The following is a 23,004-nucleotide window of genomic DNA, read 5'->3' as shown; positions in this document are numbered from 1 at the left end:
TGGGCCCATACTCTGTAAGCCGCGTCTCCCTTGTGAGACATTCTGGTCAGGAAGGGTCTCGGCGTCTCGCCATGCTGAGAATCTCCCCAAGGTATGTTGCCATCATGTTAAACGTCGAGACTTTGACTTCTTGAACATCCGAAACCTCGAATGTTATCACCGCGACTTGTATACCCAACTGGACATATGAAATTTCACAAAACTGTCTTCCAAAAGATACACAACTCTCCATAATTTGCATTTTCCTAGTCCGGGACTAAATTGTTTCACAAACTCCTTTCCCTGTTCGAAGTGGTCAAACGCGAAGACGATGATGAACCTGAGGAGCAAAGTTTCGAAAAAGAAATACATGGATGACATAGGGAATATAGAAGATGAAGCGACGAAGAGAAACTATTGGGATAGCGGAACAGATCAAGAGAGAATTGTCGTGGATAAGAGTACCTGGAACTCCAATGAATGTAAGTTCGACGATTCAAAACGGTCACAATCCTCCGACTGATGGTTACATGAACAGGTTATGCCTTGGATAATAAACCGACGGACTATCAAAAGAAGAAGTTCGAGTACAAAACCCTAGAGGATGGCGAAGTTCTTCGGTATAACAGTAAGAACCATCATCTTTGTGGTGAAACCAATATGCTTATAAACATGCAGGCTTCATGCCCACTGGTCAGGTCTATGAGTTCTTACCGTGTGCTCCTGGGCAGTCCCTTGCTAAGACGGTTATCGGGTATAAGAAACATCGAGGAATGTATAAGATCATGGATATCGAAGGTGCACCCAAAGAAGGAAAAGTAAAGACTCTGCCACCGCGAACTTCACATATAAGGAGTAAATGGCTAACCCTATTTAGGAAGACTTCGTGCCATATAAGCTACTTCTGTATCGTGGCTACTTCAAGAATGAACCAGAACGTGATGATGGACACCGTTTTATATACCTTGCAGAGAATAAACCTACGGAACCTGATGTGGGTGACTGCTTCATTCGACTGGAGGAGATCCATAACCGTATGAAAGGTGTCCAATGGGCGTATTTTGAAGATTGTGAAGCGGTCATTAAGCGGCGCAATGTTAAGGTCGTTAGATCTGGCAAATCCAAGGCAAAGAAGGAAGTTCCTGAACAACCTGAAGAAACTCACAAACTGGGCCCATCACTCAGGTTCCGCTGCTGGGCTGTCGACGGTTTCCCATGTACTAATCATGAGCTAAATCTCAGCAACAGGCTTTTCCACAACCTCTTTGATGCCAACGACAAGTGGGATCATCTCGATGTGTTCAAAGTCTGGGCAGGTAAGTCAAGCATGTGGCTGGAAACCAACGATGGACTAATTGATCTTGCAGAACTATTGCGCAAGTCACAGGGCGATAAATTCGCATCAAAAGACTTCTTTGGCCGCTACTGGGATGCTGTTATTCCCACTGCCGACAAGGCCTTGTTTGAGACTGGGTTCCTCATCGTTATAGATGCGAGATATCTTCAGTACCGAGGCGCCGATGGCTCTGACCGCGAAAAGATGAAGAAAGAGGTGTTCGCGGCCGTCGAGCGTGTTCTTGATGCGCCCCGCCTGAAGTTCAGACCTACCCTCACCCTCAATAACGTTGTGTTCTTTGATCAAGACATCACACCCAAGGCTGAAGGCTGGGATAAAGACGGATGGAGAAGTCTTGAGCCGCACCCCGGGGGACTTTACACCATTTACGTCTCTCGGTCTGTCCGGGAGTTTCTTTGTAGAGATAACCATGACAAGCCGCTGTGGCAGGATAGATATCCTGCACCACCGGAGAAGCTTGCTCATGATCTTAATGAGTTGCTGACCAATTGCAAAACAACAAACACTCAATCAACATTCACTTTGGTCAAACATGACTATGTGGTTGCTGCGAGGAAAGGCAAGAGAACGCCAACACAAGATAAATGTGTAGCTCCTAAAGGGTTTTCTGCTAACGCTGTATGTTATATTGTGGCAGTATTCTATCCACTATGGTATCTACAACGCTAATATCCTACAGGCTTTATCGAAAATATACCCTGGATATCATCCCAATGTTGCCAAGGCGAAGAAAAGAAGAGTCGCAGAGGTCTGTAGCCCCCTCTCCGGTTACTCCAATGTGATACTAATAGTATCAGTGGCTACATAGGTCGGCTTTCAGCTACGGGGGAATAACTGAAGGAGATCTGAGCTCATCTCAGGTTCCTAACAATCTCGTTCTTGGCACGCCTGATTCCAATACGGTTATGATGAGGCAAGTACATACGCAGATGCCTCTTACACAGATGGACAATTCACTGACATTTAACAGATATGAAGCTTTTGTCAAACGTCTTGCGTACTATTCGAACAGCGAGAAACATGCTCCAGTTCTCGTTATAACGAAGGTTTGCTATCCTGCTCTGGTAGGATGGAACCATGACTGGATACGGGACGCTGAGTACACTTGGTTGGCACCTCAACTTTCTTACTACTACTGTAATAAGAGGGTGGAGGATAAGCCTGTAAGTAAAAGAATACGAGGAGGTATAATATTTTCTAGTGCTAAAATGTCGGACAGAACGTTTATATCAGCCGAAGATTACACCCTTTGAACCGCGAAACCTGCATGCTGTTTGAGGCTCTTCTGGATAAGTCCATGGAGAAAGCTTGCTGGAAATGGGATTGCTGGGATATCAACGCTGTCGCGAAAGCGCTTATAGAGTCAACGGCTTTGGGTGGAGACCAAGAGGGCCCGTTTGAAAAGGAAGATTTAAAAAGTCTGGTTAAAGAAGCTGTGCTTGATGACAAAGGGAATCCCTTGCCCGAGAACGATTTGGAGGCTGTGGTTCAGCAAGACCTGGATCAGCGACCTTGACCAATTTCATATCGGCTGGGAAAACAATTTCCAGGACATTTATTCATTATTTGCTTCCTAGGGTCTTCATATGAGCAGTATTTTGCTCCCGCAGAACTCAACCAAGACTCTCCACGGAAGACAGTGTGTTGTTGTTGATACGTTACGAAGCTTCAAGCCGCGGAGCATTTCGCTCACGCTCTTCATCACTAGGGGCTCTTCAAAAGCGCTGTTACCTGGAATATTACATTACCAGTGACTGAAGTTCGGGTCCAGAGTGCGGAACTTTGTAAGGCTACGGAGAGATTGTCTCAGCCATCCTCGCACCTCACCCCGCTCGTGGCTACGATGGGGTATTGAAACAATGCATCGGTGAGCCCCCGATGTGACTATGACTGAGACTTCTAGATTCATATCTTGAAGACGGAATTCTGTCTTGGGACTGGCACTGCTGCGCCAAACGTTATCTCGGAAGACTTCCAGCGCTTTTACATTGGGCCTCCAACATTGTTCTACAGTTAGAGCTGTTTGCTGTTTGCTGTTTATAGTCTGAATACGGAGTACGTCTGCCGGACTTGATCCATCTGAGCTAGCCTTTCTTTGGTGAAATCTTACACCCCAGGTGTGTGGCGACGCTTAGCTGCAGCTGTGTGAACTATCGATTCTTAGATCCATGTCCGCATGAGGTCCCCTGAAAGAGCACCGGGTACGGGGACGGCCTCGACCAGATAGGATTTTTTCAATGAGGCTTCTGGACATCTTTACGATGTAGAAACATTTATGACCTTTGTTGAAAATCATCCGCAAAGCTATATCGTGCTATAGCTTCCTTACGTTACCAGCTAGCAAATACCTCCACAAGCCAACAATCTATCTCCGCTCACTGTACAGTGCTGAATTGCCTTCATCGTCTCTTTCTACTTTTCAGACAAAATCCATCATTTTCAGCTTCTTCCATCCAATTGACTTCTGCTCTTGAAACCATGAACCGCCAGAACAAACCCCGAAGCAATAGTGATTGGCAGGCAAACTACGAGCGGACAAGGCCGAAGAGCACCATAAGTAAACCACCGCCGACACTCGGAGCAGGGAGACGCAAAGGAGCGAAGTCCACGAGGGTGCGAACGTACCAAAACATACCCATCAACGACATTGATGCCAATGTGGTGCAAGACAACGGCTGTAGGTCAGGTACTTCAAGCCTATCTGATACTCAGACTGATCTAGATAAAAATAGGCTTCAAACTACAAAACCAGCCCAATGCCCTTCAAGCGATTCCCTACACAATACCGAAGCATGAACACGGTGTACCCCTTCGTTACGATTGTATGCATGCTCTTTTTGACGAAGCATGACGTGGGTTCCCTAACGTGAATATAGGCTTCATACCCGTTAGAGAAACATACGAATTCTTTCCATGTGAGCCTTACGGTGGTGCAGAAGATATTCTTGGCTTCAGGGAATATCGTGGAGTTGATATGATAATGACGAAAACTGGTGCTTACAAGGTGCCGACTTTGCCAACTGTACGAACTCTTTACATTGTTGATTTGGCATTGGACCAGCTAATTGATAGCAGCATGTCTTTAAACCATACAAACTTCTCCTCTATCGTGGCCGAAAAAACGCACAACCGGACGAAGATGATCACCATCGCTTCGTATACTTGGCAGAGAACAAGCCCAACGAGATGAAGGTAGGAGATTGCTTTATCCGGTTTGAAGAGGTTCACAATCGCATGAGAGGGGATGTGGCTCCATTTATGGATGATTGCGAGTTGGCTGTCGAATACGCGACCCAGAACAGAATCATCAATGGAAATGGCCTCCAAGCAGAAAAGGATGCTGCCAGTGCCAGAATCCAAGAGCTTCGGCAACAATTTGGCGGCTTGCTCAGATTTCGTTGTTGGACTGTTGAAGGACAGCAATCTTATGCTGATGAGGATACACTCTGCCAAAAGCTGTTCGATAACGTTCAGGGAATGACAACGCGTGATCATCTCGAGCTGTTTCGCGTTTGGGCAGGTAGGTTCTCCATCATCTTAAATGGATACAAGACTGAGTGGGATTATAGAGCTACTCCGAAAATCACAGGGCGATAAACTTGGATCTAAAGAATTCTTTGGGCGTTACTGGGATGCTGTCATTCCTGACGTATCCAGACCGCTATTTCACGACGGAATGAAGATCTTAGTGTCCGTTACATATCTCAACTATCTTGGTTACAGCGATAGTAATCCTCTGACACCTGAAAAACGGGAAAAGACAAGAAATGATGTGCACGGGGCCGTTCAACGGGTGATCGACGCGCCAAGGCTCAAGTTCAAGCCTCCCTTGCCCTTGACTAGCATCATATTTCCGGACGAAGAGCAGAATCTACCCCTTGGATGGACGCCTCTTAACCCGGATAATGCCAGAAACTACAGGGAACTATCCGGTAACGGATGGCGGACACTTGAGGCGCATCCCGGGGGGCTTTACAGTATTCTCATCAATCAGTCTGTCAGAGACTTCTTCCTAAACCTCACCCTCTACAAACAACTTTGGCAGGATGGGTACCCTGCTCCTACGCAGACGAACGCTGAAGGTCTTCATGTTCGGCTGACTAAATGTGAGAGGACATCCGAAACAGTTACGACAGTGGATAAGACCAACCTATCCGCCGCCTCTGCGAATCCTAAGCGGGTCCCGACGCAGGATAGATGCGTGGCAGACCCTGCGTGTTCTGCAAACGTGGTATGTTCTCTCCTAGTGAAATTTACCCTTGGCGCGAGTACCTGTTCTAACGTCTACAGGCCCTATCAATGGCATATCCGGACATTTATTCTGACTCGGGCAAGGCTAAGAAGAAGAGAGTCGCAGAGGTATGCAGCATCACCTCATATATCTCATATGTCTACTTTCATACAGAAGATGCTCACAAATATAGTGGCTTCATAGGTCGGCATTCAGCTACGGAGGAGGCATCACGTCTGGTGGTCAGCTAAGCACACCTCAGATTCCTAATAATCTGGTCCTTGGCAGCCCTGAGACGAACACGCTTATGATGAGGTAAAGTAAAATAGTCTTAAACGTTTGGCTCGAGGATTGAAGTAGCTGACTTGAATCAGATACGAGTCTTTTGTCAAAAGAGTCGTATTATTCGGAAACAAGCGTAACGGTGATGTAGTCAAGGTTACAACAAATATCACCTACCCACATGGTCTTGTAGGTTGGCAACAGAACTGGGTCGGCGACATTTTCCATCAATACACGTGGTTAGCCCCCGAGCTTTCCTATTCTTACGAGAATATGGTTCTTAGCAATCCTGTAAGTCACGGCCTGCAAGGTATCATGTTGAGTGTCAAGTGCTAATGATTCATGGCTTAGCATATCTCCCAGCGCAGGCCGATATATCCTATGAACCGCGAGACAGCCATGCTCTTTGAGACCCTTCTAGACAAATCTATGGAGGAGAAGTGCTGGGGATGGGAATGCTGGAATAAGAATAGTGCTGTTGCAGATGCGCTCATGGAGTCAACGGTTGTCGATGGTGATCAGGAAGAATTGAATAAGGAAGACCTGAAAGATATGCTGCACGAGGAGCTAAAGGAGCGAGATCCGCAAGTTTGATCCCTTTTGGACTCGATAGATATACATCATAACAAGTTATTTAGGAGTGGAGTTAAATTGATGGTCTAATGCTGCAGAACGTATCCAGTGTCCCAACGCAAAGCAACTAACTCGTGTTGATGTGTTTCTACAACTCTACACGCGGAGTATTTTGCCCGTAAACTTCAACACAGATCAAATTATAGAGACTTGGTTACCTACACGGCGGATCGAGAGTCCTGAGAGTCCCACGCGCGGAACCATTAGGACTATAGGGGATCTCTCAAGGCATGCACACACTACCAACTCACACAGCTCGTAAATTACATGATCTACCCATATCGTAAAGATAGACCGGTCAACCACGAGTGTGACTAGGGCTTCTAGATCAAGGTCTTGAGCGCGGAATTCCGTCTTTCCGGTCCCTCGAAGAGCTGAGAGCTGGAAAGATTGATTCCAGCCCTCAGTCGGAGTGTTGCTTTGATGGCGGGGTCAATTGAGAGGCGTCCCCGATATGTGCTGAAAAGACCCTGGGACTGCATTAGCGCCCTAAACTAGCGGAGTGGGCTAACTTAGGCTGCGCAGCACGCGAACTTCAGGCGATAGGTCCCCTGTAACGCCGAAGGGAGCGCTACCGGTGCCGCGTGTCTTACACTCCCCACGTACTCCGTGTGCGATACAAAGCACAGTACATTGTCTCGAGAGTGCGACTTACACCCGATTGCTAGCCCCCTCCACACCCAGACCAGTCTAGACAGAACAAGATGCAGCTGAAATGGAACTATCGAAAAATAAGCATGAATAGAGTGGCTGCGTTACGAGGAATTGACTCCGATGCCCGTTTCGATAAAGCGATGCAAGTGACTGGCCTCTTTGCAGCATTGCGCACGCATGGTCATTCTCCGTTCCCTAGTCCATTCATTCACTTCTCGCTTTTTTCCTTCAAGAATTCTACCATCACATTTTAGTCTACAGAAGTTGAGATATTACCAAGAGCACGAGTTTGACTGTGGTTGCGAGACAGCAACAGAGTCGTCGCGATGCTGCAATCTCCTCGTAAGTAACCATGACTGACCCTCAATTGGCATTGAGCACAGCAATTGATGCTAACTCCTCTGGCAGAAGCAGAAGAAGTTGCGCCGCAGCTTGCAAAGGCTGCAGAGCCCTTGGTAGACATCACAGAGCTTGGTCCAGAGTCACCCTCAGAAGGCTCTGAGCACAGCGAAGAGAATGTCCAGCCAGTACAAGATTCACATTTCGTCTTCGACGACGAGGTCGACACTTCAGAAGCAGACCTCACCATCGACACCGTCCTAGACAGGCGACTACAAACAAGACCAGCACCACTTCGTCCCCAAGGTCGCAGATCGATCTCAGGACAACAGAACAGGAACGTGAGCCATGGATCTCAAGGCTTTGACAACAGCCTTGTCAAGAACGATGCTGATAGCACCACGATCCGAAGAGTTCACATCAGCTTGCCAAAGCGCAACAGTCGCAATGACTCGCAGCCCTTATCAACAAGACGCACAATGTCTAGTGAAACTACAACTACTTCTGGCAGTTTCATCGGGCGACGCGCTGTGAGCAGTCAATCTAACAAAGCGCTATCCACAGAAGATCGCATGGTTAGAGCTTATAGTTCTCTCCGAGAGCTGCGCATGACATGCGCACTCCCTGCTTCTCGAGAGCGCGTTACAATCCATCACGTCTTTGACCTCATTGACAAGACACGCATGAGACTCGTGCCTCATCAATGGAGTCTTGTTGACAGACGTCTGAAGCAAGTCCAGTCTTCAGCCGAGCGCATCGCTGATTTCGTCGCGCTTATGAAGAATCATGGATCTGATGCTGAAAGCGTCGCTTCCATGTTCTACTCCAGCTGCGAGCTTGCTCTGTCGATGCAGGGAAAGCTTGCTAGTGCTAGCACAGCGCTGGATAATTTGCTTGCTGTTTTCCATCGAGCTAGTGTTACAATTCAGCATGTGAGAGCTTCGGTTCCTGAAGGCGTATCATCGGATAAGCTTTATAGCTGCTTGTCCAAGGTGCTTCAGTCGTTGCAACAGATTTGTTTGGGGTTCATTGACATTCTGGATGAGATCAACAAAGGTGAGTCCTCATAGCTATCCTATGTTGTGTTACCCCAGTATGCTAACGTCTCTGTAGCCGGTTCCCGTACCTCGTCGTCGCTTATTCTTCAGATCGAACAATATTTTGAGGCAGACCTGGCTTCATTGTCCCTGGCTGCGCACTCAGCGTGCGAGGAACTTTGGATACTGTCGCTCAAGGATAGCTCTCTTGGGACCTGTCATGGGCCAGTGCAAGACTGGCTGAACGGCAGTGGCCATGGTCATTGTAGCCATGGCTTTTCTCGAGGCCATCATGGAAGCAAACATGGACATTCCTTTGTCTTCGACTGCGTGGAGCCCGTTGTCGTTCAGTTCTTCAAGACACCCTCCAGGCTATTACTTGTCGCTGGAGACGCTGGCTACGGAGAGCAAGAGCTCGTCTCCAATATCATTGAGCGTTTACAGTTGTCTCTGTCTCTGGATGCAAAGCTGCTTCGCGCATCAGTGTCTTCTGCGACACAGGGCTCTTCGTCCGTGCGTCTGCTCAAAGCATTGCTTTTCCAGCTTCTCGACCAGTCTATCGGCGACACTGGCTTGCTTGATGCTATCAACACTGTTAGGAAGCGCAGTGAGACCGAGTCAGCGGAGAAGACAGAAGACTTGCTGTGGGAACTTCTCAGTGACCGCTGCTCCAAGGCCAGTGGAAACGTTGCCATTGTGATCAACACCATCGACAGCCATGGTACTGATGGCTCCTCCAAGTTCCTCGCCAAGCTCCAAGCACTTACATCGAAGTGCGAGAACATTCGGTGTCTTGCATTGGCTGATGCCGACTCAGCGAGATCTATCTCTGGCACTCAGATCTATACTCTGTCTCGCATGGATATCCGCAGAAATGCGCGCTCTTTCATGCAGATGGCTCTCTCTACATCAGCCATACTGTCATTCCTCTCGGCTGAAATGAAGGGGGAGCTTCAGAAGCATATCGCGGAACGCCAATGGACGTCCCTTCTGGAGGCTAAGCTCATCCTTCGCCTCCTGGAAGCTGAGCACGATCTTGGTCGTATGACAGACATCATCTGCAAGACACCCAAGACTGTTCAGGGCATTCTCGACAGCATGCTACTCAAGATCGACTACTCCAATCCCGATATGCAGTCTCTGCTCTCGTGGCTTCTTGTCGGAAAGCGACCTATCCAGGTCGATGAAATGGAGCGATATGGCTCTGTTACCATGAGCAACTGGCTCAGAAGAATCCGTTCCGGCCGGTCCGTGAGCTCCAACTCTCCTCTTGCCAGCATTATCACCATTCGCAGCGGTCGCATTCAGTTTGTCGATTCTGTTGTCCAGGCTAAGATGCATCATCTTGCTATACATGGCAAGATTGCTTTGTCGCTGAACTTGGCTCATCGACGGGTTGCGATTGACTGTCTTGAGCATGCGAAGAAGCATCTTCAGCAAGACAAGGTCGATATCGTCTTTCAGAACGTCTCACAGACTCAATGGGCTACTGCAGCTTCGTACAAGGACTTTGATCCGCTCATGGCATACGCCGCCAGAAACTGGTATGAGCACTACGAGAAGTCTCTTTCATCTTCAGAGAAGCTCTCGCGACATCTCCCTGCTGATGTATCCTCGAAGATGTCTGACTCAGTCTTGATGGCCTTGGCTGAATGGCACTTCCTCCGATCCGAAGGCGACAGCATCACGACAAACAAGCAATTGACAAGGATTCTCTCCCTGCGAAAAGCCGCCTTTGGTGCAAATGCCAAGTCTGTGATTCAAACATTGATCAATCTTGCCCATTCGGATCTTCGTCACACCGTCAGCATTGAGCGATTGGTGGAAGCCTTCGAAGCAGCCATTCTCACCTTCGAAGACCCAAGCCCCCAGGCCACTGCTGGTGCCAAGTACATCATGTCCCTGGTCAAACCACACACAACACTGTCTTCCAAGAGCTCCAAGGTCTACAAGTACCTGTGGCGTGTCCTGAGGGCTGAGCTCGGAGAGAGCCATGATCAAACACTTGCCGTTGCTCAGAGGCTCGCGGAGCTTTACAAGGCGGAGATGCGTTTCGCTGAGGCTGCTGAGATCCTGCACGATATGTATGTTGCGTGCTGCAGAACTCGAGGCCTCTTCGCAAGCAAGACTCTGGATCTGTTCCACGTGCTTATTGATGCGCTTGAGCATGCTGACGATATGGCTGCCGCGCAACAGCTGTGCCAAGATGTCTTCGATGCTGCACCCACCTTAGAGACGTGGACAGACGCTGCACTCTCCGCCATTACCCGCATTGTTCGACACTACCAGGACCGCGGTATGTCGAGCGCTTCCAAGGGTGCTCTTCAGCAGTTATGGAGTCTGCTCCAAGGCCAGCTGAACAAGGAGAACAATAACCACGGGGCAATATTGGTGGCGTTCACCTCTGTAACTCTGCAATTGGCTACGAAGCTACGTGACTTGTCTCTTGAGAAGGAAGCTAGCACGACGCTGGTATCATTCTGGACCTCTGTTTCTAGGTTCGTGACGACCGACCGTCGGTGCGAGGTGACGACGTTGGTAAACCTTCGAGAAATCGCCCAGCTTCTTCTCCGACTCGAGAAGAACCAAGAAGCACTGAGCATTCTTCGAGTTCTCTATGAGATCCATCAACTACCCTCTCATGACCACTTTGACGAAATGCTACAAGTCTACTCTGCGCTCATTGTCTGCTACAAGGGTGTCAAGAACCCGATCGAGGATTTCTTGTGGCTCAACATCCTCGACAGCATTCTCCACAGCACCCACGGCCATGGAGATATTGGATCAGATACGGTCTTTCTATGCAGAGATCTAGCTCATTTGCATCGCTCGCGCAAGGAGTGGAAGGCAGCTATTAGCATCTGTCGCAAGAGTCTCGAGGTTCTCTGGCCACAAGTCCTTATAGATGGAGGAAAGCTGCATCTTCCCAAGACCTTTACTCGCGAGCGGGTTGAGATTGCAATCATTATGGCTCAGATGTACAAGTTAACTGAGCAAGTCACCCAAGGAGATGCCTTGATCCAGTCCATCGTCAAGTGCTGCAAGTCGAGCGTGCTTCTGTGGCAGTCTTCCAGCCAAGACATCGCCCTGATCCTCTCTGGCGCTCTTGAAGATGCCGGCTTGCATCTTGAGGCTCTGGAGTTCTGGAAATCTATCGTTGGCGATTGCAGAACTCACTTGGGTCACTCTCACTCATTCACACTTCACGTCGCTGCTGCGATTGTCCGTCTCAGCCTCCACCTCGGCACTGTTATTGAAGATGACGACGACATTTGTGATTGCTTCGATGAGGAGCCTGACGAGGATGATGTCGCTTCAATCATTGTCCTCATCGAAGGTCTTCTTGCTCTGTGCAAGAGCCAAAGAGGCAAGGGCAAGCGAGAGAGCTACACGATTCTTCTCCGTCGTTATGAGCGTCTCTGGTCTTACTATGCTGACCTAAGGCACCATGTTTCAATGGACGCTGCTCGTGGATTTGAGATCTACATTGGCTACTCTCAAACATTACTCTCTGTCGGTAGCGTCTCCATCGCCGTGCGCCTGGCTCGTAAGCTAAGGACCATTATGCTGTCTGATCTCGGACGGCAGGATATTTGGTACCTCAAGGCGTCGCTTGAGCTGACAAAGCTTCTCGAGATGGATGACACGACTCTTCGTGAGGCTGTCGATATCTACGATGAGCTGAACGAGATCTGTCTGGGTCTGTCGGGCTCGGATGATGCATTTATCGAGATTCTACGCGTCATTGAAGAGCGATTGAGTGTTCTCATGTCAAGCAAGCCTCTTCTCCACGACAGAGCGGAGATCATCCTCATCAAGTCTTGGAGGCAATGTGCAAAGAAGCACGGCTACGGTCATGAGCGCAGTATCTCCAGCCTAAAGAAGGTCATCGACTTCTGGGTAGTGAACCTCACTGTTGAGAACAAGAAGCAAGCCACAGTTACCTTGGAAGAGGTCATTCTAGGTGTTTTGAAGAAGGAAACAAGCCCACGAAAGTTGTTCCATCTTGCAGAGCACTTCAGCACAATGTACAAGCTTCTTGGTATTAGCCATGGAAACCTGGCCTTCTTGCAGACCATCCGCTCCGAAATTGCACGATTACAACAACCTCAAGGTCTCTGCGGACAAGCATACCTAGAGAATAAGCACAAGCGTTCTGTGACTTATGACCGAAGATGCCTGGTTCTTGTGTATGCTATGGAAGAACTCTCCAGGAAGAAGACTGAAAGCCTCTTTGGTGACATCTTGACGCGAGTCGTTGCCGAGACAGCACTTTATGAGGCATGGCTTCGAGCAGGTCAGCAGAATGACCAGCTTGGCAGTCTCTTGACAACTGGTTCGCGATTGATCCAGCATCTTGAAGCTTATCACTTGCGCTCCGAGGCAAGTGGCATTCAAGAAGAGTTATGGAAGTTGTTCTGCCGCATGCTGGATCGACCAGAAGGTAAGGGTAGTTCAACATATCACCTCTTCCAAGCTATCCTGGCTTCATCCTCTGAACAAGACATCTCCGCGTCACTATTGGAGGATGCATTTGGACTCATTCAGCAAATGGGCGATGCAGGCTCTCACAAGGCATGCTTCTACCTGTCCCAGTGGGTATTCGAGTACAGTGAAAGTGGAGCAGATAGAGACGACAGCTCCTCTGCGCTGATACTTCTCAAGTTGAGTACTTTACTCTACAAGATCTCAGAGATCGAAGGCGATGTTTCTCTCAGTGGCCTCATCGAAGAGCTGGCGACACAGTTGGGAGTCCTGGCGATGAGCTACACTTCTGACATTGACTTGAGTGTCCTGAGTGTTAGCCATCTCACATGCATTCTCAGTATCGCCGGCAAGCAGAATGATTACATCACTCTCAAGGTTCGTAATACTCATCTATTCAAAAGATCCTTACTAACTAGTTCACAGCGCATCCTCGAGCTCTTGTGGAACTCTCGCGATCACTATGACTTCAATCTCGAGCCTACCACCACCATCGCCATTGGTAAGCGACTAGCAGAGGTTCATTTCGCCTGTGGAGAGCACAACACGGCGTTCACTCTCCTCGAGGATATCAGCTATAACCTCAAGGATGTATATGGCGCGAATCATCCTATGGCAATGAGCTGCATGCGGCTTTTAGCATCCATGCATGAAAGCCTTGGTAACCGCACGTCGGCTATTGACGTTAGATTCCTCATGCTCAAGGACGCTGCGACATGGGAGGACGACCTGACCTCTCCAGGATCACAAGATGAAGCTGTCGCCTTTTACTTAGACCAGCTTCAATTCTTGAGGAGCGGATATGCGACCGTTGGGCAGGATTACTCATGGCATCTAGAGCAGAACATGGACTACCTCGAGGAGATCACCTCCAAGGTGAAGCAATTGATCTCGGTGTCTTCTTCTTCTTATGATGTGGGAGATATCTTGGACCTTGGAGCCTGGGCGGGCTTGGATGAGGTTGAGGTGAATGAGGATGCATTGGATGTTTGGTGCGCGCCTGAAGATTGGAGGGTTGAGATGGGAATGGAGGACGATGGTGATAGCTGTGCTTATTCTACTTCATCGACAAACGTGTAATATGGGTTCTATTTGGTTGGAGTATGGTATTCTTGTCTTTTATGATTTTTTTTAACGTACTCATGTTCGATTATGCAGCGAGTAATATTATTTACTGCTGTTAATCGGTGTCGTTGGATGTGATATTAAGACATCGATCATTCGGAGCTCCACGTTCTATAACCGGCCCCGCCGTTCACAGCCGGGTGCTCCGGTTGCGGAGTCCCCGGCTGCGGAGAAGGACCTCCGTCCTCAAAGTATATAGTAACGTCAACGGACAGTTCAACCCTCTGGCATCTACATCCTACATTCAATCCACAATCCCAAATCATGTCTCAAAATCAAGAATTCAGCGAAGGTTTTAAAAAGGGCCTCAAAGTCCGCGGCGAAGTTCTCGGTGAAGAATACGTCTCCAAAGCAGTCGCAAGTCTCGACAACGAATACTGGAAACCCGCGCAAGAGCTCATCACAGAATATGCTTGGGGAAATGTATGGACTCGGCCTGGCCTTGATAGGAAGCAGAGAAGTCTTCTCAGTAAGTGATGCAATTACCTATATCAAATCACCATTTCTGACAGTTTCATAGCGCTGGCGTTTTTGACGGCTCAAAAGGCATGGCCGGAATTGACGCTGCATACAAAGGGAGCTATGCGGAACGGTTTGACAGAGATCGAGATTCGAGAGGCAGTTTTGCAGTCGATGGTTTATCTTGGTGCTCCTGTTGGGCTGGAAGCGATGAGGGTTACGGAGAAGGCTATCAATGAGTTTAAGGCGCAGGGTGGAGGAGAAGCCAGTGGTTCAAAGGATGAATGAGTTCGTGAATACAATTATCCAAGCAATTTTATATCCATTTACTTTTGAATCGCCAAAATGATCTCGATCATACAACGATGCGATGGCTTCCCTTGTTCCATGCGGGTTAACGGAAGTAGCACGTGTTCGACCCCACCAGATGCCATCACCTTATTTACCCCTCCTCATACTTGAACATCATACTCGTATCATGTAACCTTCACTCATAAAATCTTATTCAAAATGGCTTCTAAGATTCAAAACGTGACGGAGTTCTCATACGTCACCCTCAACGAGGGCGTCAATGTCTTTGATGAATCAGCTGCGGCAAAGACTTATCAAAATGTGCTTGAGACAGCGTTGAAACAACCTGGTGCTCGACGAGTTTATACTGGTGTTGAGGTCGAGAATCCTTCTACGCTGTGGTTGTTCCTCGACTGGGAGACTTTGGAGGATCATGAAAACTATCCCAAGACCGCGTGAGTCGATACTTGCTTCATCTTTTGAATAGTGCTAATACACTTCAGTGATCACGGCCCTATCATTGAATCTCTCAAACCCATCGTGGACTTTTCAAAATCCATCAACAAACACGTCACCCTAACCCCCTTCCCCCCAGAAGACGTCCTCAACAAAGACTGCTCCCCCGTGACAGAAGTCCTGCTAGCATTCTTCCCCTCCGACTACGACGTCGCATCCCGCGCCACAGCCACCCGCCGCCTCGAAGAGTTCACCGGCGTAGCACTAAAGACATCCCGCGACTGGCGCGGCATCAGCTACGGATGGAGTGTTGAGAACGACGTGCCCATCCGAGGAGAAGAGGGTAAGACGGGGAGTATGCTTGCGGCGTTCATTGGATGGCCCAGTGTCGAGGCGCATCAGAAGTTTCGGGAGACGGATGATTTTAAGCAGAATATTGGGTTGTTGAGGGAGATTCCGGGGTTGGTGAAATTAGCTGCTTTTCATGTTAGTTGTGTGAGCAAGGAGGCGGAGGGGTTGAGTGAGCGGGATGCTGAAAAGGCTCATGAGCATAGTCATGATCATGGTGGTGGATGTTGTTAAACCTGTAGACAATATCCTTCATAGCTCCCTGCAACTGTCATTGGAAAGCTTAGAGATACTCCAATACGTGTATTATGCTATAGACTTTTCCGTATTCGCATTGCTTAATGTTCTAATAAATCATTTCTCGTTTGCTGGCTCAAAGGCCCTGGGTATCGTGTTCATTACCCATTACTCCATAACAAAATCGCCCCCCTCCGTAAACTCATTATGCATACTCAACTCCTCGAATTGAGCGGCCAAGTTCCTAATATGTCCATCACCAGGCTTCGAAGCCTCAAGGTCGAAATCCAAAACCCAGCTTCCAAACGTACCACTCTCATCTTTCCCAGGCGGCGCAACCTGCTTCGGCGCTTCCAAGGCACGCATGAGCTTATTCGCTTCAGCAGCTGTCATGCTCCCGTCCCTCATCGCCATAGCCAATAGACCTTTTCCAATTGGTTCACAGACTGGGAAGCAAGCACCTAGGTCTTGACAGGCTGCGAGACAGACGAGGAAGTAGAAGTGCCAGTGTGCTTCTTCGTTGCTACCGCGACGTCGGTGCTTTTTGCCGAGGCTGGGGGCTTGGATGGAATGGTTGCGCAGGGCAGCGTCGCGGATTATGGTGTTGCTGACGTGCACGACTGCTGAGCTTAGAACGCTGAGAGAGTGGGCGTGGGGATGGTAGAGGCGGCTGATGAGGATGAGGCGTTGGAGCTGGTTTGTTGATGCTCGCAGTGCTGCTTTGGGAGACTTTAACAACGCTGGGTTAAGGTTCTGATTGTTTGGGTCCATGATGAATGTGTGAAACAGGTGCGTGATAGCAACATGCAAAAGAATGCTGTATATCGTCAGTCGCCTTCTTTGACTATGGTCCTCATAACTTACTTGAACGCCAAAACATGATCAGGCATGTTTCTCGGATCAATTGACGACATCTCCGGCGGCAATGAATCGGTAAAGGTCAATATCTTCTGATACTTGGCCTCCACAAACGCCAAGGGAATCCTCATCGAAGAAGCAGCAGTATCACCGTGATGCCCAAAGTAAACCGCTATGACCTCCTGCATTATAGTCCAGAGCTCACATAACGCTTGAAATGTTTTTCCTGCATAGTCAGGGATGAAGTGTGGCGGCCAGTGAACTGCTAACCTTTCATCTATCGTGTCCTCACTGCTGCGTCCGGGGACGGGAAACATTGGTGGGAAGGCTATGGGTTTGGTTGGGACCCAGAATGTGTTTAGTCTGAGATGTCAGTGGGACGTCAGTATGGGGGAGAGGGTACCTACGTTAGGTAGCTGTACGCTCCCCAGGCTGTATGGGCCATTGCACGTTTGGTGTCGGGATCTAAGCTATCGAACGATGCTGCGTTTTCTGGTGTGTGCGGTATGCCGAAGAGCTTTAGCCGCTCCGCCATTGCGCGGCCATCGTCGAGAAGATCATTGCTCGAAACACTGGATTGCTCAAGATGACAACTGACACTGAGCATAAGAATGGCAGCGACGTTCACTATTGAGTCAGATGATCGTTCAGCGCGCCATAATACACCAGCATCTCTCATAAAGTCCTTGCTAAGAGCGCCGACAGCTTCGTCAATCACGGAGTAAGCTTGCTGTGGTGGATCAGCATGAGTCTAACATGATAACATGTGGCGAGTGGCAACCTACACAGGCGTGGGCCAGCAGGGCATTCACCAGGAAGGGTGAGCAGTATTGATGGCGGCGGTGAACGAGGTCGTGTATAAAAAGGTCGGGGTCGAAGAGCCCGAATATGGAGTGGTTGCCCTGCAGGTACAGTGAGATGGCGCTGGCAGCGACTTCGTCGTCAATGGAGACACCAGTCCAGTACCCAATATGCAGTTGGTGTAACCTCGCATCGCAGTAATTTTCCCGATGGGGGCCAGCGACGTCTTCCTCTTGTTTTATACGAGGACGTTCCTGTGGTTGGGTACTTGATGTACGTACAGACTGCTCATTGCTAGAGGATGTCGACGGGGACATTGTGTCAGACGGCGACGACCCATCGAGCAAAAGCCCTTGAGACGAGCGCTGAACAGGTCTCAATCTAGGATCGGCGCTCAGAGACGGTAAGTCCAGGGGAAACAAGGTAGGATACGCCATGCCATGCCGGACCGTCAGCTCAAACTCAAGACCTGACGACGTCGGCGGCGACATGGCCTGCGCAGTCCGTATACTGGAGGGCTGAAGCCTGCCATGCATACTCCCCTGCAATGATGACAATGCATCGGAAAGGTTACTCGTACTTCTAAGCTGTCTATGTGCAGCGAGGGCTTCATCCTCGGGAAGCGACAGCAAGAACTCGAGAATATCACGATGCTCTCTGAGTTCACGCTCGACATTGCCGAGGTGGTCAACGCTGTAGACGCACTCGGTTCCCCATCTCTCGCACTTGGAGCAGCTTGGTCTCTTACCATCACACTGGGTACAGCATCAGCAGTGGGTCAGACATGAGGTAGGTACTGTTCAGGAACTTGGGTACAACAGGTAGGTAGGCAGTTAGAGAAACAAGAGGTGACTTACACGGGCTTTTTTCAGGCGGCAGTTCTCGCAGGCGTTAGGCCTGTTGGCCCGCTTCCGCCTAGCAACCCGTGTATCTTGTTGATCCTGACCCCCAGGATTGCCCGAAGCATCAGGTGCAGGAAGCAGAGACCTGTACGGCATGACGTTAAAACGCCCCCCGCCCCGTCAATCTCAGTCTCCCAGTTCCGCGGCGGTGGTATCTCGTTTAGTTTAACGAACCGATCACGCCGTCCATGGGTGCAATAGTCCCCTGGACGTGCACTTCCCTACAGGTACATTCAGCCCAGTCTGTCTTGGGCGTAGGACGTTGAATGCGGAGTGTGAGGTTTCGCTGTGTACAAGGGGGCCACTAAGGCAATATCTCGATCGTGGAGTTGACAAGCCTCCCTGAGGATCGGATCGGTAAAGCCAGAGACAGGTTGAGATATTTTCCCATGCTGGGATCTGATTCGACGGGAGGGGTCTTGCTTCTGACATCACCCAGCCAGCCTCTTTTTCACGCTTTGCTGTTTGGGGAAAGGATCAGGCACATCGGTTATGACTCGGGTTTAAGGCGCGTATGTCGAAACTCAAAGTCACTGAACAACAGACAACGATGCCATTTTAATTCATCTTTTAGAGGTTATTGAAGCTGCAACATCTGCGGAATTGTTTTGTCTAATTATGTATAACGTATTTCTTAACTTAAAGGGCATGCCAGGGGCGTATGTCTTCAACCCCGAGATCTTAAGATCCGCAGATAAGCTCCGGGATCATACGATTGGCCCATGCACTTCACTAACTATTTTCAACCTTTAAGATCACTTCATTGTCTTTTGGTGTTCTAGTAAGCTATTAATAAATACAGGTATCTCAATTTAATTCAGAACGTTGACCAATCCTTTGCTGGGCAATGTTAAAGATTGCTGATAAATGACTAGGTCCCGAGATTCAGAGAGAAACATCGTCAGGATATCTCAATGATGCCATATTGCCTATCCCTTTGAGTCCGAGGGTACTCACATTATGTACCTAAAAGGTTATAACCAATTAGATAAATAGGATTAAAGGTACTTCTTTTTAGGCAATAGCTAGGTATAGATTTAAGTACCTCTGATTATATAGCTTATAGGCTTTAACTTCTATCCCTCCTGCTGTACCTCTTTGAGGCTGGTATATGCGGTATATCAATCGGCAGCCAATTGAAATTGGAGCATGATCCACAAAGGTAACATTAAGTGAGCACCCTCAGACTCAAGGGATACTTGTAAGAACTCGTGATGAGAACCTAAGTATCAATATCCAGTATGAGAATGCATAAGACACGTAGCTCTCACTCTTTCATTTTCGGAGTCCTGCTGACTTCACCCTCTTTCGCCACCTACAAACCAAGTCCTTGTCTACATGACCTCACAATGCCAAGAGTTATCTTGTAATAGACATGAACAAGAACTATCAAGTCCCGATCTAGACCCATTAGCTCGTCAGCTACTCCCAAGTTCCCGCTCCATCGTGAGAAACCAGTGGCCTTATCTCTCGATGATCGAAGACAAATCTCGGCTCAACCCGCAAGCTCAAGAATAAAACGCCGGTTCAGGTACACACAACTCTATCCCCTCGGAATCACAAACAATTATGCTTAGCTTTTATGCATCAGGAAATTCTTGTGGCAATATTCTTGATCTCACCTGTTTCACCACCATAAAACGTGGTTGAGGTGAGACATTATCATCTGCATCCAGCCAGTGGGTCACCCGCAAGCAGCATCCATCCGCATTCATCAACACCCGCGGATAAACCACATCAAGGTTATTAATAGCGTTTCCCATGGCAATAAAGCCATGAACCACCCTTCCGAGACCAAACACAGCCTCTGTCTCGAAAAAATGACATTTTGTTTTACCTCCAAACTCACCACGGGCTCACTCTCGTTCAAGCCTTGAAGGCTTTACTCACATCATGGCAGCAGTCGAGCTGTACCATTATCATCCTTCTTTTATTCTCTCTCTAGTTTCTCTCGGTTTATTCTCTGCTTCAACGGTGGTGTGTGTGTTGCAGATGATACGATGTAGGACTTGGTTCTTTATTCCGTTCATTTTGGGCTGTGCTGGTAAGTTGAGCTTATTCTTGGGTTGAAGATGATGGAGTTTCAGTAACTGGAGAGTGCTGACTTTGTGTAGTCGAGGCTACTGGTTATGCTTTTCGTGCTGCATCAGCTTCTGAATCACCAGACTGGACTTTCGTTCCTTATGCTATTCAGACCTTTGCCTTTCTTTTGGGTCCAAATTTGATTACTGCGAGTATCTATATGATTCTTAGCAAAATAATCATTGCTCTGGATGCAGAGATTTATGCACTCGTTCCGGTCAAAGTAATCCCCAAGGTCTTCATCTCTGGTGACACGATCGCTTTGGCAGCACAATTCACAGGTAAGTCTAGCCATTTCCGCTTCTGACCATTTACTCATGTGAGATAGGTGCTGGCATATTAGTCAACGCTACTTCAATTGCTCAGCAAAAAACAGCCCAGCTTATAATTATCGGCGGTCTAGCTTTCCAGGTCTATTTCTTCGGCTTCTTCACATCGGTCTTGCACATTGTGCACAGCCGCGTTATCGATAACCCATCTCGCAAAAGCACCAATCTGACCATGCCTTGGAAACGCTGGATCATCGTTCTTTACATCGCCTGTGGACTTGTAATCGCTCGGTCAGTCTATCGAGTACTGGAGTATGCCACTGGTCCCCTCGGCATTCTTCAAGCAACGGAGATCTACTTCTACATCTTCGACGCAGGATTCATCTTCCTCGCTACACTTCTTCTTAACATATTCCACCCGAGACAACTATCTACAGTTTCTACAGATGACCTGGAAGATACAGATGTCGAAACTGTCCCCGACACTCCTTCAAAGCCCCCTCCTCAGTATCAGCCGCCTCGGACTCCTCCGAAATACCTGCAACCACCGCCATATCTTCCGTCTTATGCAAATCTTAGGAATCGCGGATCTTATTATCATTACCCTCAGTCCCCTTACAGAACTCAGTCATATATACAGTATCCACCTCCTCTGCACTACTACCAGCAGAGAAGACCTCCTACGCTAGCTCATCATCGTCCACGGACTAACAGAACTTACAAGAGCTTCAATACTTCATTGAGCTCTTCTTCTAGTTTTGTCAGTATATACAATCCTAAGACCGGCCAGTATGAGCCGTTCAGGCGGTAGTCACGGTGGTGCTTAATGTCTAAGTTCTGTTCTGGCTGGATCATTTTTGGTATATACAATCTACATAAAGTTTATGTTACTTGGCAGCAACTTACGTTGACCGCCGTCCTGTCCTTAACTATGTATTAAACTTAGAACAGTCGAAATAAATACTGCAACTAGCCTCATCCTCCCCGTTCCCCTGGTCCCAACACAAATGGAGCATTCTCACCCTTACCCTAGGGTCTCAACCTCCTCCAGAGTCGCATCGTCCACAAAGAAAGAAAACCCCGTACAATAACTCCGGATCTGCACACTCGGCCTAGCCTCCCACTGAGCCTGCGTCCAAGAACACGTCACACTCGCCAAAGAAAAGTCCCCATTCTCCGTGATGGTCCCACCCAAACCTGTCGTACCTTGTCCTACGCCATGACCACAAACTACCGTGCGTGAACCACAGCCAGCAGTATTTGTAATCTTCACCCAGGCGGAGAACTTGTAGCTCTTGTCGGGAGTGATCCAGGTTGGATCGATGAACTGTCTTATGCCCTGTATTGCGCTCATGGGGGTGTTGCCGCTGTAGAAACCGGATTGACTGCCAGAGTGGACTTCGGATGACGTTCGGGATAGCGTTCCGGACATGGACTCCCAGGGGTAGACTGAAGTATCCTCGAAGCCGGGGTTGAGGACACGGTTAGATGGGACTTCGGGGGCTGCTGATGTGGTGGTTGAAGCCTCGGCGGTGGTAGTCGAGACCAGGGTAGCAGAGTCTGAGGTTGTCTCGCTCTCAAAAGTGGTCGTAGTCTCATCCACGGTTGTTGACAAGTCTGTTGCCGCTTCAAGTGTAGTTGTAGGCTCTGCACTTGGAGTTGACGCCAAAGTCGTGGAGATTGACACGTCGGAAGTCGATACGGTCACAGAAGCAGTCAACGTCACGTCATCAGAGCTAGTGGATGAGCCTGTTTCCACAGAGCTCGCTGTCGATGTCTCGGTCGCAGATGATACGGACTCATTGTCGGTACTCATAGGAGCATTGGAAGTGACCGATGAAGAGGGCTTGCATGGCGATGCTGAAGCAAGCTGGCACAGAGCCAGGAGCAGTGCTGAGTGAGTGAATCTCATGGTGATGATGAAGTTGCAACTGATGCAACAGAAAGAAAGAGCCGAGAGACAGTAATTAAGTCTATGTTTATTCTTAAATCTAAACTCCTTTCTTGATCAATTCTTTTCCCAGTAGTCAAGACTAATTGGGTGAACTATCGCTCTATGCCTGGGCTATCGACAGTAGCGCCATCGCCAACATCTACTTCGGGCCATGGTGGAAATGAGCTGAACCTCTTCATTGAACACTAACAAAACAACATGCTTGTATCGCAGTAAAATACAATC

General features: G+C 48.6%; 8 protein-coding genes; 6 read left to right on the top strand and 2 right to left on the bottom strand.

The window, feature by feature from the left end:
* Window positions 1-313: 313 nt before the first annotated feature.
* On the top strand, window positions 314-2,852 carry FFUJ_10014 (uncharacterized protein; the record flags this gene model as incomplete). XM_023568020.1 has 8 exons in its annotated part: window positions 314-461; window positions 518-607; window positions 658-797; window positions 857-1,295; window positions 1,347-1,954; window positions 2,016-2,084; window positions 2,134-2,499; window positions 2,556-2,852. The coding sequence occupies 8 exons, from the start codon at window positions 314-316 to the stop codon at window positions 2,850-2,852; spliced, it is 2,157 nt and encodes a 718-aa protein (XP_023435379.1).
* Window positions 2,853-3,814: 962 nt separating this feature from the next.
* On the top strand, window positions 3,815-6,443 carry FFUJ_10015 (uncharacterized protein; the record flags this gene model as incomplete). XM_023568018.1 has 9 exons in its annotated part: window positions 3,815-4,013; window positions 4,069-4,158; window positions 4,213-4,358; window positions 4,412-4,856; window positions 4,906-5,567; window positions 5,627-5,695; window positions 5,761-5,801; window positions 5,942-6,140; window positions 6,201-6,443. The coding sequence occupies 9 exons, from the start codon at window positions 3,815-3,817 to the stop codon at window positions 6,441-6,443; spliced, it is 2,094 nt and encodes a 697-aa protein (XP_023435378.1).
* Window positions 6,444-7,462: 1,019 nt separating this feature from the next.
* Window positions 7,463-14,077, top strand: FFUJ_10016 (uncharacterized protein; the record flags this gene model as incomplete). XM_023568017.1 has 4 exons in its annotated part: window positions 7,463-7,478; window positions 7,545-8,531; window positions 8,589-13,375; window positions 13,424-14,077. The coding sequence occupies 4 exons, from the start codon at window positions 7,463-7,465 to the stop codon at window positions 14,075-14,077; spliced, it is 6,444 nt and encodes a 2,147-aa protein (XP_023436173.1).
* Window positions 14,078-14,386: 309 nt separating this feature from the next.
* FFUJ_10017 (related to Carboxymuconolactone decarboxylase) lies at window positions 14,387-14,869 on the top strand (the record flags this gene model as incomplete). XM_023568016.1 has 2 exons in its annotated part: window positions 14,387-14,591; window positions 14,643-14,869. 2 exons carry the CDS (start codon window positions 14,387-14,389, stop codon window positions 14,867-14,869), a joined length of 432 nt encoding a protein of 143 aa, XP_023435377.1.
* Window positions 14,870-15,091: 222 nt separating this feature from the next.
* FFUJ_10018 (uncharacterized protein) lies at window positions 15,092-15,910 on the top strand (the record flags this gene model as incomplete). XM_023568015.1 has 2 exons in its annotated part: window positions 15,092-15,327; window positions 15,376-15,910. 2 exons carry the CDS (start codon window positions 15,092-15,094, stop codon window positions 15,908-15,910), a joined length of 771 nt encoding a protein of 256 aa, XP_023435376.1.
* A 171-nt stretch (window positions 15,911-16,081) lies between these two features.
* On the bottom strand, window positions 16,082-18,570 carry FFUJ_10019 (uncharacterized protein; the record flags this gene model as incomplete). XM_023568014.1 has 5 exons in its annotated part: window positions 16,082-16,730; window positions 16,778-17,134; window positions 17,179-17,501; window positions 17,557-18,327; window positions 18,430-18,570. 5 exons carry the CDS (start codon window positions 18,568-18,570, stop codon window positions 16,082-16,084), a joined length of 2,241 nt encoding a protein of 746 aa, XP_023435375.1.
* A 1,797-nt stretch (window positions 18,571-20,367) lies between these two features.
* On the top strand, window positions 20,368-21,636 carry FFUJ_10020 (related to RTM1 protein; the record flags this gene model as incomplete). XM_023568013.1 has 3 exons in its annotated part: window positions 20,368-20,518; window positions 20,589-20,837; window positions 20,885-21,636. 3 exons carry the CDS (start codon window positions 20,368-20,370, stop codon window positions 21,634-21,636), a joined length of 1,152 nt encoding a protein of 383 aa, XP_023435374.1.
* A 213-nt stretch (window positions 21,637-21,849) lies between these two features.
* On the bottom strand, window positions 21,850-22,737 carry FFUJ_10021 (uncharacterized protein; the record flags this gene model as incomplete). The annotated part of the gene is made up of 1 exon (XM_023568012.1): window positions 21,850-22,737. The coding sequence occupies one exon, from the start codon at window positions 22,735-22,737 to the stop codon at window positions 21,850-21,852; it is 888 nt and encodes a 295-aa protein (XP_023435373.1).
* Between the last annotated feature and the right edge of the window lie 267 nt (window positions 22,738-23,004).

Source organism: Fusarium fujikuroi, chromosome FFUJ_chr09 (assembly GCF_900079805.1).
Source record: "Fusarium fujikuroi IMI 58289 draft genome, chromosome FFUJ_chr09".
Classification (NCBI taxonomy): domain Eukaryota; kingdom Fungi; phylum Ascomycota; class Sordariomycetes; order Hypocreales; family Nectriaceae; genus Fusarium; species Fusarium fujikuroi.
This window is presented reverse-complemented; position numbering and strand designations above follow the sequence as displayed.